The sequence below is a fragment of the Suncus etruscus genome, chromosome 2 (genome assembly GCF_024139225.1).
Source record: "Suncus etruscus isolate mSunEtr1 chromosome 2, mSunEtr1.pri.cur, whole genome shotgun sequence".
NCBI lineage: Eukaryota > Metazoa > Chordata > Mammalia > Eulipotyphla > Soricidae > Suncus > Suncus etruscus.
The window spans coordinates 7160027-7174341 of record NC_064849.1 but is presented as its reverse complement, the minus strand read 5'-3'; the positions used below and the strand labels follow the sequence as shown (position 1 = coordinate 7174341).

Here is a 14315-nt window from a genome sequence, read left to right as displayed (position 1 = left end):
TGGACTTCAAGGAGGCTAGAGAGATAGCACAGCGGCATGCATGCATGCATTCAATCCAGGATGGACAGTGGTTCGAATCTTGGCATCCCATATGATCCCCTGTGCCTGCCAGGAGCAACTTCTGAGTGCAGAGACAGGAGTAACTCCTGAGCGCTGCCGGGTGTGACCCAAAAAAAAAACAAAAAAAAAAACAGGGGGGCTTTAAGAGCTGAAGTGCATGCTTCATATTGGAGCACCATGCTGTATCCCTAGTACTCCTTGGTCCCCTGAGCACTGCTAGGAATGTCCTCAAAGCACCACCAGGTACACCCCCTCCACCAAAGAAATGGGTCTCAGATGGCCTATTGTACGCTTGCAGCTGACTTTATGGCAGTTAGCCTTTAGGCTTAGATAAATCATTGGAGAAACTGATAATAGAATGCACAGCATGTGTGTTCATTTAGATATTCTGGTTAATTCCTTAGAGCTGTCAGCTTCCATTTCTGTTATAAACTTTTAAAAATTGGCATTTTTGGCTTGTAACTGCTGATAAAAATCTTTTACTAGAACACACACTGAAAAGCCACATCTTTCTAATTATAGTGGATTTAGGACAGCAGGATATTTCAAAATTTTTCTTCATTTTGTTTTGTGAGATGTTTAACATTCCTGTCTCCCCAAATTATTATAGCTCCAGAAATACACCCCCAAAGGCCCTAAAATGCCCTTCTGGAAGCTGGAGAGATAGTACAACAGGCAGGCTCTTGTCTTGCACATGACCCAAGTTCAGTCCCTGGCATTCCATATGGTTCCCCAAATACCAACAGGAGTAATTCCTGAGTGCAGAGCCAGGAGTAGGCCCTGAGCATAGCTAGGTATGAGCTCCCCGCAAAAAAAAAAAAAAAAAAAAAAAAAAAGTTCTTCACTGGTACTGCATGTATTCGCACTGACTGGCACTGAGAACCATATGATGTTACTCAAGTACTTACTCTTCTGGAGTCAGGAGCTGTAACCTGAAGTCTTTTCCGTGTGCCCTTTCCAAGGCTGCTTTTGCTTCTTGTGCACTGCCCATACATCAACCACTCATAGTGGCACTTGCCACTTGTTGGTGTGAGCCTTGTTCACAGTCAGGACTGAAGAACCAGAGCAATGGGGCTCCTCCAGCATTTTTTGTTAGTTTGGGGGCCTTGTCCTGGACTGTTCAAGGTCCCTCTCAGTGGTTCTCCAAGGACCGTGCGTCAGCCATGGACCTCTAGCATTTGTTAGTGCCTTGGTGCCCTGGGGTATGATTGCCTGGGGAGTCACCAACTGTCCCACAGTTTCTTCTAGAAGAAAAGGTCTGTTAGTTACATACAGCATCAAATCATAATTACATCATTGCTATGGTTAACTAACTTTATCTCCACATAAAAGAAATTTGCTTGAGTTCTTTTCAGGTTCCCTAAGTTTTGTCTTCCCTGCTCTTTACAATAATATTTTCTGCATTTTAATTTCAGCTCTGTAGTTATTGCACACCTTGATGCTGTTCAAAATTTCAGGTAAGCCTTTTGTTTGTTTTGAGTTGTTTTGGGGCCATGTCCAGCATTGCCCTGGTTTTTCTGACTCTGCCTCAGGGATTACTCCTGGGGTTGCTCAGGGTCTATTGTCTACTGTCGGGCACTGAAACTTGGGTCAGTTGCATGCAAGCAAGGCAAGCATCATATCCATTGTACTCTTTCCAGCTCAGGTAAGCTCATACATTATGCCCCTATCTGAATAAATGAAAGTGACTGTTTCAAATTTGCTTTTTCCAGACTTTTTTTTTTTGGTTTTTGGGCCACACCCGTTTGACGCTCAGAGGTTACTCCTGGCTATGTGCTCAGAAATCGCCCCTGGCTTGGGGGGACCATATGGGACGCCGGGGGATCAAACCGCGGTCCTTCCTTGGCTAGCGCTTGCAAGGCAGACACCTTACCTCTATCGCCACCTCGCCGGCCCCACTTTTTATCTTACTATTTAAAAAAAAGTCTGGAGGGGCCGGGTAGGTGGCGCTGGAGGTAAGGTGTCTGCCTTGCAAGCGCTAGCCAAGGAAGGACCGCGGTTCGATCCCCCGGCGTCCCATATGGTCCCCCCAAGCCAGGGGCAATTTCTGAGCGCTTAGCCAGGAGTAACCCCTGAGCATCAAACAGGTGTGGCCCGAAAAACCAAAAAAAAAAAAAAAAAGATAAAAAGTAAAAAGGTCAAGGTCTGTGTTTATCCTAGAGTAAGTGGGAAATTCTTAAATGTGAGAAGTATGATAGCTTACTTTGACTAGGTATACAATAGACCAGATTTAATTTTATATAAGACTTTAATGTTGGGGCCGGAGCGATAACACAGTGGTAAGGCATTTGCCTTGCACGCTGCCAACACAGGATGGACCCTGGTCATCCCATATGGTCCCATGAGCCAGCCAGGAGTGACTTCTGAGCGCAGTACCAGGATTAACTCCTGAGCGCTACCAGGTGTGACCCAAAAACAAAAAACAAAACAACAACAACAAAAGGACTAATGTTACAAAGGGAACCTCAACAAATCAGAGTTGTTTTTTTTCCACTACTTTTTTTGGGAGTAAGCTGCATCTCAAAGTACTCAAAGTCTGCTTCTAGCTCAGTGCTTGGGAAGATCACTCTTAGTACTCACAGGAACATGCAAGGAAGGACCTTCCATTTCCAGTGTGCAAAGCATGAGCTCAGTTTGTTGAGTTTTGTGATATATTTCTAAAATACTTTAAAAGATCTCAAAAATACATTAGACTGGGGCCGGAGAGATAGCATGGAGGTAGGGCATTTGCCTTGCATGCGGAAGGACGGTGGTTTGAATCCCAGCATCCCATATGGTCCCCTGAGCCTGCCAGGAGCGATTTCTTTTTTTTTTTTTTTTTGTTTTTGGGCCACACCCGGTAATGCACAGGGGTTACTCCTGGCTATGTGCTCAGAAGTTGCTCCTGGCTTGGGGGACCACAGGAGCGATTTCTGAGCATAGAGCCACAAGTAACCCCTGAGCGCTGCTGAGTATGACCCCCCCAAAAAATACATTAGATTTGCTTTACCCCAGAGTGGAGCAGGGGGAAAAAAATTGTGGTGACTCCCATGTATACAGCGTAATCTCTGTTTTAATAAAAAAAGAATAGTTGCCTAATTACAGCATCATAGATAAAAGAACAGAAAATTCCCTGGAGAAGAATTGTGACAGAAGGTAAAAATGTTACTACTGGGGCACATTTAAAGACCAAAGAATTTCTTTTGTTCTTTTTAGGGTCCTGTTGAAAGTCACAATGAGAATCTTCAGTGAGAGTTAGGCTGTGAAACCTTTGTTAACTCTCCTCTGTTATCAGGCTCTTAGAAAATAGAAATCAGGGCCCGGAGAGATAGCACAGCCGTGTTTGCCTTGCAAGCAGCCAATCCAGGACCAAAGGTGGTTGGTTCCCCGGTGTCCCATATGGTCCTCTGTGCCTGCCAGGAGCTATTTCTGAGCAGATAGCCAGGAGTAACTCCTGAGCATCGCCGGGTGTGGCCCAAAAACCAAAAAAAAAAAAAAAGAAAAGAAAAAGAAAATAGAAATCAATTCCATCCTCACTCACTTCCTGATTTATTTATTTATTTTATTTTATATTTTTTTGGCGGGGCACACCTGGTGATGTTCAGGGGTTACTCCTGACTATGCGCTCAGAAATTGGTCCTGGCTTGGGGGACCATATGGGATACCAGAGGATCAAACCGCTGTCCGTCCTAGGTTAACGCGTGCAAGGCAAATGCCCTACAGCTTGTACCTCCGCTCTGGCCCTTCACCTCCTAATTTCAATGTGCCCGTTTTTCAGATGACGCAGCTCAGGCTTTTGGTTAAGGACACTGTTTAGTGTCACACAGCTGTAAGGCAGCACTTAGCCTTTGGCCTCCCTACTTCAAAAGCCATACTTTTCCTGAATGTACCCCTACTATATCTCAGAATAATGTAGTCATTTGAGTTAATTTGCTAATCTTGGGATTTTCTTGTTTGGTTGTTTGCTTGGTTGGTTGGTTTTGATTTTGGTTTTTCAGTCACTCTCAGGGACACTCGGGTAACTCTGGGCTCTGCCTGAGCTCAAATAATTCCTAGCAGGCTATGGGGACTATATGAGATTCCAGGGATAGATCCCAGGTCTGCTACGTGCCAAGCAAATACCCTCCACATTGTGCGATCACTTTAGCCCCTGGATGTTGCTTTTTTGTTTGTGTCTTTTTGTTTTGTTTTGGGCCATACCCAGCGTCACTCCTGGCTCTGCACTCAGAAATTGCTCCTGACAGGCTTGGGGACCATATGGGTTGCTGGGAACCAAACATGGGTCCATCCTGGGTCAGCTGCATGCAAGGCAAACACCCTGCTATGCTATCACTTTGGCCCATGGATGTTGTTTTTTTTTTTTTAATTTTTATGTTTTTTTGGGTTTTGGGCCACCCCCGGTAACACTCAGGGGTTACTCCTGGCTCTGCGCTCAGAAGTTGCTCCTAGCTTGGGGGACCATATGGGATGCCGGGGGATCGAACCACAGTCCATCCTAGGCTAGTATGGGCAAGGCAGATGCTGTACTGCTTGCGCCACCACTCCAGCCCCTATATTTTTAAATTATTTTATTGAAACCATTATGATTTACAAAACCCTTTATAGTTGAGCTTCAGATATACAATGTGTCAGGGCCAATCCCACTCCAGTGTTGCCAGAGTGCATCCCATGCTACCACCCCTGCCCCCCAGCCTATAGCGTAACAGGCATATTTTAAGTTTTGATTATTCAATTTTAGGTCTTATGATTTCATTGTTGTTAACCTTGGATCAGATATTTTGTTCTATCCTTTTAGCATGTCATCCTTGTTCAGGGGAAATGCTAATCTTCTCTTTATCATTCCAATTTTAGTATATGTGCTGCTGAAACAAGGACATGTTCTGTCCCCCCCCCCCTTTTTTTTTGTTTTTTTGGGCCACACCCAGCTGCACTTAGGGGTTACTCCTTTTTTTTGTTTTTTTTTTGGGGGGGATTTTGGGGGAACTACACCCATTGACGCTCAGAGGTTACTCCTGGCTATATGCCCAGAAATTACCCCTGGCTTGGGGGACCATACAGGACTCTGAGTATCGAACCGAGGTCTGTCCTGGATCCACCATGTGCAAGGCAAATGCCATACCACTGAGCTATTGCTCCAGCCTCCTGGTTCTGCCATCAGAAATCGCTCCTGGCTTGGTGAATCATATGGGATGCCAGGATTCTAATCCAGGTCCATCCTGAGTTGGCTGCATGCAAGGCTTATGCCCTACCGCTGTGCTATTTCTCTGGCCTCATTCTGTCCTTTTTTTTTAATTATCATTTTCATTTTTTCTTTTTTTTTTTTTTTTGGATTTTAGGGCCACACCTGTTTGATGCTCAGGGGTTACTCCTGGCTAAGCGCTCAGAAATTGTCCCTGGCTTGGGAGACCATATGGGATGCTGGGAGATCGAACCGAGGTCCTTCCTTGGCTAGTGCTTGCAAGGCAGATACCTTACTTACCTCTAGCGCCACCTCACCGGCCCCATTTTTTCATTTTTTTAACTGAAACCCAACTACAAACATGTGTATAATCACGGTGCTTAGACAAAGACACTATTATAAGAAATTAAAAATAAATCTTCAATCCATTTTCTTTTTCCTTCTTCCTCTTTCTTCTCTTTCTCTTATTCTTCTTTCTCTTCCTTTTCCCTTCTCTCTCTCTCTCTCTCTTTTTTTTTTTTTTTTTTTTTTTTTTTTTTTTTTTTTGAGCCACACCTGGCAGCACTCAAGGGTTACTGCTGGCTCTATGCTCAGAAATCGCTCCTGGCAGGCTCGGGGGACCATATGGGATGCTGGGATTCGAACCACCATCCTTCTGCATGCAGGGCAAATGCTCTACCTCCATGCTATCTTTCTGGCCCACTTTCCTCCTCTTCTGTCTCTTCCTCCTCCTCCTCCTTCCTCTTCTTCTCCTCTTCTTTTTTTTTTTTTAATTTTTTTTTTTTTGTGGTTTTTGGGTCACACCCGGCAGTGCTCAGGGGTTATTCCTGGCTCAGAAATTGCTCCTGGCAGGCACGGGAGGACCATATATGGGACGCCGGGATTCGAACCGATGACCTCCTGCATGAGAGGCAAACGCCTTACCTCCATGCTATCTCTCCGGCCCCTCTTCTTGTCTTCTTTTTTCTTCTCTTCTTTTCCTTCTTCCTTTCTCCTCATCTTCCTCTTCTTTTTCTTCTTCCTCCTCTTCTCCCTCCTTTTCTTTTTCTTCCTCTTCTTCCCTTTTTTATTCTTCTTCCCCTTTTTCCTCCTCTTCTTCCTCCTCTTCCTCTTCTCACACTTCCTCCAACTTCTTCTTCTAATTATTATTATTATTATTTTCTCTTTCTGGGTCTCTGGGACTCCAAAGATTCCTATGTTGTTTCTGTTGAATTTATCAGATACTTCTATTTTCTTCTGTTCACATTTTTGAGTAGCTTATTCATTGTCTGATCAATTTATTTATTTATTTATTTATTTATTTATTTATTTATTCTTTTGTGGTTTTTGGATCACACCCGGCAGTGCTCAGGGGTTACTCCTGGCTTCATGCTCAGAAATTGCTCCTGGCAGGCACGGGGGACCATATGGGACGCCGGGATTTGAACCGATGACCTTCTGCATGAAAGGCAAATGCCTTACCTCCATGCTATCTCTCCGGCCCCTGATCAGTTTATTTAAGGTTCTTTTTCAATCTCTTCTGCTGTATGGAGTTGTTCTGCATCTCATCCTCTGGCTCACTAACCCTGTCCTCAGCTGCTGTTACTCCACTGGAGAGGCTTTGCATTGAGGTTTTCATTTCATCTACTGAGTTTTTCATACTTGTTATTTCAGTTTGGAGTTTTCTGAGTTCTATCATTGTGGTCTGTTCAGCTCGATCTATGCTTTCTTTGAGTTCTTTGAGCATCCTCCATATTAATATTCGAAACTCCTTATCTGAGAGACTAAGTAGGTGGTTGGTACTTTTCAGGTAATCTTTATTCTCTATGCATGGTGTGTCCTGCATTGTTTCCCAGTGCCATGCTTGTATAGTGGTTTTTACTATGTGCTGTGCTGGGGTTCGTGGGTTAGAAGATGCGCGTGGCCACAGAGTGAAGCAGAGCGGCCCCACTCTTCTGGCTCTACCTTATTTGGTGGGGTCAGATGACTGGGTTTGGGCCCTGGAGATTATGTTCAATGGCGTCTTCTTGGCTGTCTTGTGCAGAAAAGCAGACAGGGAGCAATGCAGCAGTCCTTTATAACGGCTCTCTTGGTGATCAGCACCCACCTTATTGGGTGGGGCCAGCTTACTAGGTTTGGGACCTAGAGATTATGTGATGGCATCTTCTTGGCTGTCTTGTGCAGGAAAGCTTTCTGTCCTTTTTTAACACCACCAATGCACCTGAGATCTCTTGGCCCCTGTCCCTCATCCTTTCATATTTGTTTCTTCTTCTCCACTAAGTTTCTCCTCCTCCTCCTCCTCTTCTTCTTCTCCTTCATCTTCCTCCTCTTTCTCCTCCTCTTCTTCTCCTCCTCCTCCTTCTCCTCCTTCTCCTCCTCCTCTTCCTTCTCTTCCTTTTTTTCCTCCTCCCCCTCTTCCTCCTCCTCCTCCTCCTCTTTCTCTTCCTTCTCCTCCTCCTCCTTCTCTTCCTTCTCTTCCTTCTCTTCCTCCTCCTATTTTTCCTTCTCCTCTTCCTCCTCCTTCTCCTTCTTCCTATACTCTTGGCTATATGCCAAGAGTGTTTGAGACAACTCCCATTTAAACCATTGCATTTTTTCATGCAGTTATTCTAAGTACCACATATAAGTGATATCATTATGTACTTCTTCTGGCTTACTTTATTTAATGTAATATCTTCCAGTTCCATCTATGTTGCAGCAAATTGCATGATTGCACCATACCTTACCCTACAGCTATGTAGTATTCCACTGTATATATGTACCACATCTTCATGATCCACTCATCTGTTGACCTAGGTTGATTTCAACTCTTGGCTATTATATTGGACTTGTTTTTAAAAAGCAGAACTCTGGGGCTGCAGTAGCACGTGGTCAACCTGGGACAGATCCAGATTTAATTCCTGGCATCTCATATGGTCCTACTAGCCTGCCAGGAGCAATTTCTGAGTGCATAGCCAGAGTAACCCCTAAGTGCTGCCAGGTATGGCCCCCAAACTAAAATACTAATACTACTAATAATAATAAAATAAAAGCAGAATTCTTCTTTAACTTCTGATTACTATGTAATTATGCATAGCATGTAGCACAAGTGAGCACACCCATTTAGCTCCTGCCCAGGCCAAGGAATAGAACATTAGCAGCATCCAGGAGACCTTCTTTCCTGGAACACCCACAAAACATCCCCAGGTATAAAATTTTTGAGTGGTTTTTGGGTCATGCCCAGCAGCACTCAGGGATTACTCCTGGCTATGTGCTCAGAAATCACTCCTGGCAGGCTCTGGGTATCATATGGGATGCTGGGAATCAAACTGGGATTCGTCTGGGGTTGGCTGCATGCAAGTCAAATGTCCTACTGCTGTGCTATTGCTCTGGCTCCAATTTTTTTTTAATTTTATTTTGGTGAGCATGGTTTGATCCATACCCAACAGTGTTCAGAGGCTACCCCCAGAACTCGGGACCATGCAAGGTCCAGAAATGAAACAAAGGTACTCTATCAAATCATGGATCCACCCCCATTCTTCTAAACCTTGCTCCTACCCAGGGGCAGATTTTAAATGACACCAAGTACACCAAAATGTTCACAAATCCTATTTAGCTAATTAGGATGACTAGTTATGACTAAGCCCCTCTAGAGAACAGACCTTGGCTGTTGACTTAGGACCACTACCCCCACCCCCTTGCTGCTGCTGAAGTAAAGAGAGAAACGGCAGGTTGCAGGCTGGGGAAGATTCTCTCCCTGGTTGGCCCAGATACAGCACGGGCCCAGATGGAATCTTGGCCTGTGTCTGCCCTTTTTTTTTGTTCTTTTTTTTGTTTTTTGTTTTGGTTTTTGGGTCACACCCAGCAGCGCTCAGGGGTTACTCCTGGCTCCACGCTCAGAAATCGCTCCTGGCAGGCTCGGGGGACCATATGGGACGCCGGGATTTGAACCAATGACCTTCTGCATGAAAGGCAAATGCCTTACCTCCATGCTATCTCACCGGCCCTGTGTCCGCCCTTTGTAAGCATTCTCTTCCCTTCCCTCTCCTGCTGGCCCACATTCCCCTAGACCCTGTTCCAGGGACTGGCTCTGTGTCATTCCTGCCATTGGGATAGCTTCTGGGGACAGCCACTGGTGCAGCCACATCTCAGTAGGAAAAGTGGCAAGCACTGAACGAGGAGGAGCCTGGCATATCACCCACTCCAGTACGACAGGGACACACAAAGCTCGGTGCACTGCTAACAAGATGCCAAGCTTGGTGATGACATCATGAGGCTGAGTCTCACTCTCTCTGTTCAGGAGAGACCAGAAGGGTCAGCTTGACCCAGAAGTCGGTCTCACATGGACACTACTGTTTTCCTGCCTGTCCACATCCCATCCCTCCCTGCTCAACTGGAAATCCTACAGAAGGGTTTAAAGGGCTCCACATAAATACACTTCATCCATCAAAAAAGGTTGTTTAGTGCTGAAGGGTCAGACTACCAGATTGGAGTGATAGAACACTGTAAAGGGGGGGGGGGGCGTTTGCTTGTAGGCTGCTGACCCAGGTTAGAGTCCCACCACCCCATATTATCTCCCAAGCACCGTTAGGTGTGATCTTTGAGTGCAGTGCCAGGACTGAGTCCTGAGCACCACCAGGTGTGGCCCAAAAGCAAACAAAAAAAGGAATCAGACTATGGGGGCTGGAAAAATAGTACACGGGATAGGGAGCTTGCCTTGCATATGCCCAGCCCAGGTTTGATCCTTGGTACCCAGTATGGTCCCCCAACCACCACCAGGAGTAATTCCTGAGTGCAGAGCCAGGAGTAACTCTTGGAGTATGACTGGATGTGACCCCCACATCCCAGTCAAAACCAAACCAAGCCAAGCCATTTTGGAGAAATCAGTTGCAGAGGTCAGCCTTGAACTTGTGTCTCCAACCAGCCCCACAGAGACAGGTGCTAGGGGCTGCAGAGCTCAGTGGCAGCCCCACCACCCCTCGCAGGGGGCCGGTTAGCAGGACTGTTCAGAACCTGCAGAGGTACATGTAAGAAGGCACGCCCTCTCTCTTGTCTTTGCTCCCCAGCGCTGAGAGCAGCCCCTGTAATAGCTCCTTGCCACGGGACAGCCGGCGCTCCGCCAGCCTGATCGGTCAGGAGGGGATCCTCGTCTTCTTCCTCCTGCTCCTGCTGGTCTGGTTCCTGAATCGTGAGTTCGAGGTCAGCTACCGCCTCCACTATCATGGGGACGTGGAGGCCGACCTGCACCGCACCAAGATCCAGAGCATGCGGGATCAGGCCGACTGGCTGCTGAGGAATATCATCCCCTACCACGTGGCCGAGCAGCTCAAGGTCTCGCAGACCTACTCCAAGAACCACGACAATGGCGCAGTCATCTTCGCCAGCATCGTCAACTTTAGCGAGTTCTACGAAGAGAACTACGAGGGGGGCAAGGAATGTTATCGAGTGCTCAACGAGCTCATTGGGGACTTTGACGAGCTGCTGGGCAGGCCCGGCTACAGCAGCATCGAGAAGATCAAGACCATCGGTGCCACCTACATGGCAGCATCGGGGCTGAATGCCACGCAGGCCCCGGATGGGGGCCCTCCACAGGAGCACCTGCGCACCCTCTTTGAGTTTGCCCGGGAGCTGATGCGTGTGGTGGACGACTTCAACAACAACATGCTCTGGTTCAACTTCAAGCTGCGGGTGGGCTTCAACCATGGGCCTCTCACCGCAGGCGTCATCGGCACCACCAAGCTGCTCTATGACATCTGGGGCGACACCGTCAACATCGCCAGCCGGATGGACACCACTGGCGTCGAATGCCGCATCCAGGTGAGCGAGGAGAGCTACCGGGTCCTGAGCAAGATGGGCTATGACTTTGACTATAGAGGCACGGTCAACGTCAAGGGCAAGGGCCAGATGAAGACCTACCTCTTCCCCAAGTGCTCGGACAGTGGTGGTGTTCCGCAGCACCAGCTCTCTATCTCTCCTGACATCCGGGTGCAGGTGGACGGCAGCATTGGGAGGTCTCCCACAGATGAGATCGCGAGCCTGGTGCCTCCTGCCCAGTCCATGGAAAAGACACCCCTGGGCTTTGAGAGTAATGCGCCAGACAAGGACTCTCACCCAGCCTCCCAGAGGCCTGGGAAAGAGGCGGCTAGGAACGAAGATCGGGGCCAATTGGGCAGGGCCATGGAGAGCAGTGAATGTGAGGACGAGGGGCTGGAAGAAGCAAACGAACTCACCTGGCTCAGCAGCGACCCACGCCCATGAGGTGCTGTCCCAGGGCAGATTGCACTGAGTCGGGGTTCAATTCACCCAGTGTCCCGCCCCTGTGCCCCTGGTGTGGTGTTTGGCAGTGTGGAGAACAAGTGCCTTTCAGGGTGGCCTTGTCCTTGGAGTCCAGGGGAGATGGGGGGCCAGGGGGTCGTCTGTATTTTGAAATCAAAAGCTGTGGTTAAGGCATCACTTTCACTGCATTTCCTCACGAGACACTTTCATTGCCCTCCACTAATTCAAGGATTCGGGGCTTGTTTGTTTGTTTTTCCCTTTTCTTTATACACAGTCTTATTTTCCAGTTATCTGACTTTTTTGTGTAAGCACACACACACACACAACACACACACATGCACACACTTGCTCCATGAAGCAGATTAAGTGCCAGTACTCACGGAGCAGGGCAAGGCAAGGGGGCATGGCCTGAACAGCGGCAGCTGGACCCACATGGGCCCCTGTTCCAGGCCCCAGCATGCGGGGCTTCCTCCTGGCCCGCTGTGGGCCCAGGCCCCCTGCTCACCATGTATACCAATAGCCAAACCTCATGAACCAGGTCTATGGGGTGGGGGGGGGGGAGGGACAAAAAGAAAAGCCATTTTCTTCCCACACCGGCAGTCAGGGGTCTCTGAGCAGGACCCTGAGGGGTGGTCTGACCTGTCTGAGAGGGAAAAGCAAATAAATGCCACAGGGGTGCACTTATTTATTTATTTATTTATCTATCAGGAACCATGTGCTTTAGGAAGGGGCAGGTCATTCTGGTGACGAGAATAGCTCCCAAGGACCTACAGAGGGTGCTGCTCAGCGTCACCTCTCAGCACAGCACTATGTGCTAGGGCCCCACGGGCTCTGAGCTCACCTCAAAACCCAGTGCTGCCACTTTGGCCCTGGTGGACCTGCACTCTTACCTGGCTTCCCACTGCAGAATGTGGTCAGTCCCCAAAAACTGGGGGTCTGGGCCAGAGGGCTTCCCACTTGCTTCTCCACATGCTCCACTCCCAACCTGAGCAGGAACCACTGGTGAGCCATCAGCTTCTTCTCGAAGTTCTTTCTCCGTTTGTGGGACTGTCAGGTGACACAGGGCTAGATGTTCACCCAGTGGACGTGACCTTTGTCACTGATCCTGGGTGTGTTAGAATCATGGCCACAGAGCCTGCAGTGGAGGCAGTGCTGATCTGGGCTGGAGAGCCGGTCCTTGGCAGCGGGTGGTAGCAGGTGGGACACTAGGCCCGGTTCCTTCTCTCTCTGCTGTGCCCTGTGCGTTTTCTTCCCACCTGGGAACTGTCTGTATCATTCTCCGAGACGGGGACCCTGAGCAAACACAGGGATCCCCAGGCGCCTTCAGTGCTGCTCTTCTTTCAGGGTTCACACAGTTTCGTTGGTCTTCCAATGTGGACAGGGACAATACCTCTTGCTTCCAAAGAATGTATTTCTTCTCCGACACCGCACACTTCTCACTTGTGATCTTCTCCCAAGGACACTGCGTGATGCTCTCCTCACGGGGCCTGTGGGCAGCTGGGTGTCTGTCAGTGTTAGAGTGGGTGTCCGAGGCACCCACTCCCTTGGCCCTTGGTGCCAGTCTCCGGAGCTTCAGTGGCAATCGAGGGGCCAGCCAACCTGTGTCTGCTGTTCCGCTAAAAATGTGCTCTGCACTCTTTCTCCCTACCCAACTGCCCCAACCCCAATTTCCCACCCAAAATATTGTACATGATTCCTGCCCTGGGAACCCACTTTGCGGCAGACCCCAGGCCAGGAATCTCACCCCTTGGGGGTCTGGCTGGACCTGGTGCAGACTAGAGCTTCGGTGGGCAGCTCCCCCCAAAACACACACCTGCAGCCTTCCTGAGCACCCAGTCCGATGCCCCCACAGACTGTGCCAGTGCCCGCCCTACATACCTCAGTGCTCACCTAGGGCCAGTTGGGCAATAGTGGCCCCGGCCTCAGGCCACTCCACCAGTGGCTGTTGGTCAGAGCGGCAGAGCCTCAGCACAGGGCAGGGAGCAGCGCTGCAGCCTTGAATGTGTATAAACATTTCCTTGCACTCACAGCGCTTACCATGCTCTTGGCCCAGGGTCCAACCCCACGATCTCTCTCGGTCTCTCAGACACAAGCACACGCTGCTGCTTCTCGTGCAGACATGCTGCACCCCAGCCACAGAGCCCCACATCCCTCGAAGAGCCCCAACATTAGGCTGCTCCACACAGCCCTCACCCCCCCAGTGCCCCTCCAGATAGGCTCGAGACCTGGCACACCAGAGGCTGCGGCAGCACCATGCAGTGGCTGATCACGGGTCACTCCCAGACATCCGCCTACTCTGGCACCTCTAGATTCCCAAGGTGAGCAGTGTCGGGTGATGGTTTCAGCGAATGACTCTTGTGAGGGTACGAATCTGAGGTGAGATGTGTCAGAACCAATTGTCTGCATTTCGCCTCTTTGTCCTGCTCTTTTTAAACTGTTAATTCTAATAATTTCAAAATGCATCCACTCGAGAAATGGACATTAAAATATTCTAAACTCTGACTCTCTGGTTCCTGGTAATTCCTCCTTTGGGGAGGAAAAAAGACGAACTTTAGCACATCGAGACTCTGTGTGTATGTATGTTCCTCCAGCCTGTGGCCGAAACCAGAAGTTTTGCCATTTCTTCACCTTAGGACTGAAAGAAGAATGCCAGAAAAAAGAAAAAGAAAACTCTGTGTGTGGGTGTGTGGGTATGTGCTGTGTTTATTTGTTAGGTTTTATTGGGCTTTTCGTTTTTGTTTTTGTTTTGGGCCACACTTGGCGGTGCTCAAGGGTTATTCCTGACTCTGTGCTCAGAAATTGCTTCTGGCAGGCTCAGGGGACCATATGGGATACTGGGGATCGAATTCGGGTCCATCCCAGA

The 14315-nt window shown here is 48.6% G+C and overlaps 1 protein-coding gene and 1 non-coding gene across 2 annotated transcripts in view; one reads left to right on the top strand and one right to left on the bottom strand.

Moving 5' to 3' along the window:
* ADCY9 (adenylate cyclase 9) overlaps positions 1–13954 on the top strand; it is a 102275-nt gene extending 88321 nt beyond the window's left edge. The window contains exons 9-10 of the mRNA XM_049768432.1: positions 1476–1517; positions 10243–13954. Coding sequence (XP_049624389.1) covers positions 1476–1517; positions 10243–11434 — 1234 coding nt within the window. The 3' untranslated portion in view covers positions 11435–13954. The remainder of the gene's footprint in view (positions 1–1475; positions 1518–10242) is intronic.
* LOC126002285 (U6 spliceosomal RNA) lies at positions 4808–4914 on the bottom strand. The gene has a single exon (XR_007493038.1). It is a non-coding gene; the product is annotated as a U6 spliceosomal RNA (small nuclear RNA).
* Positions 13955–14315: the final 361 nt, after the last annotated feature.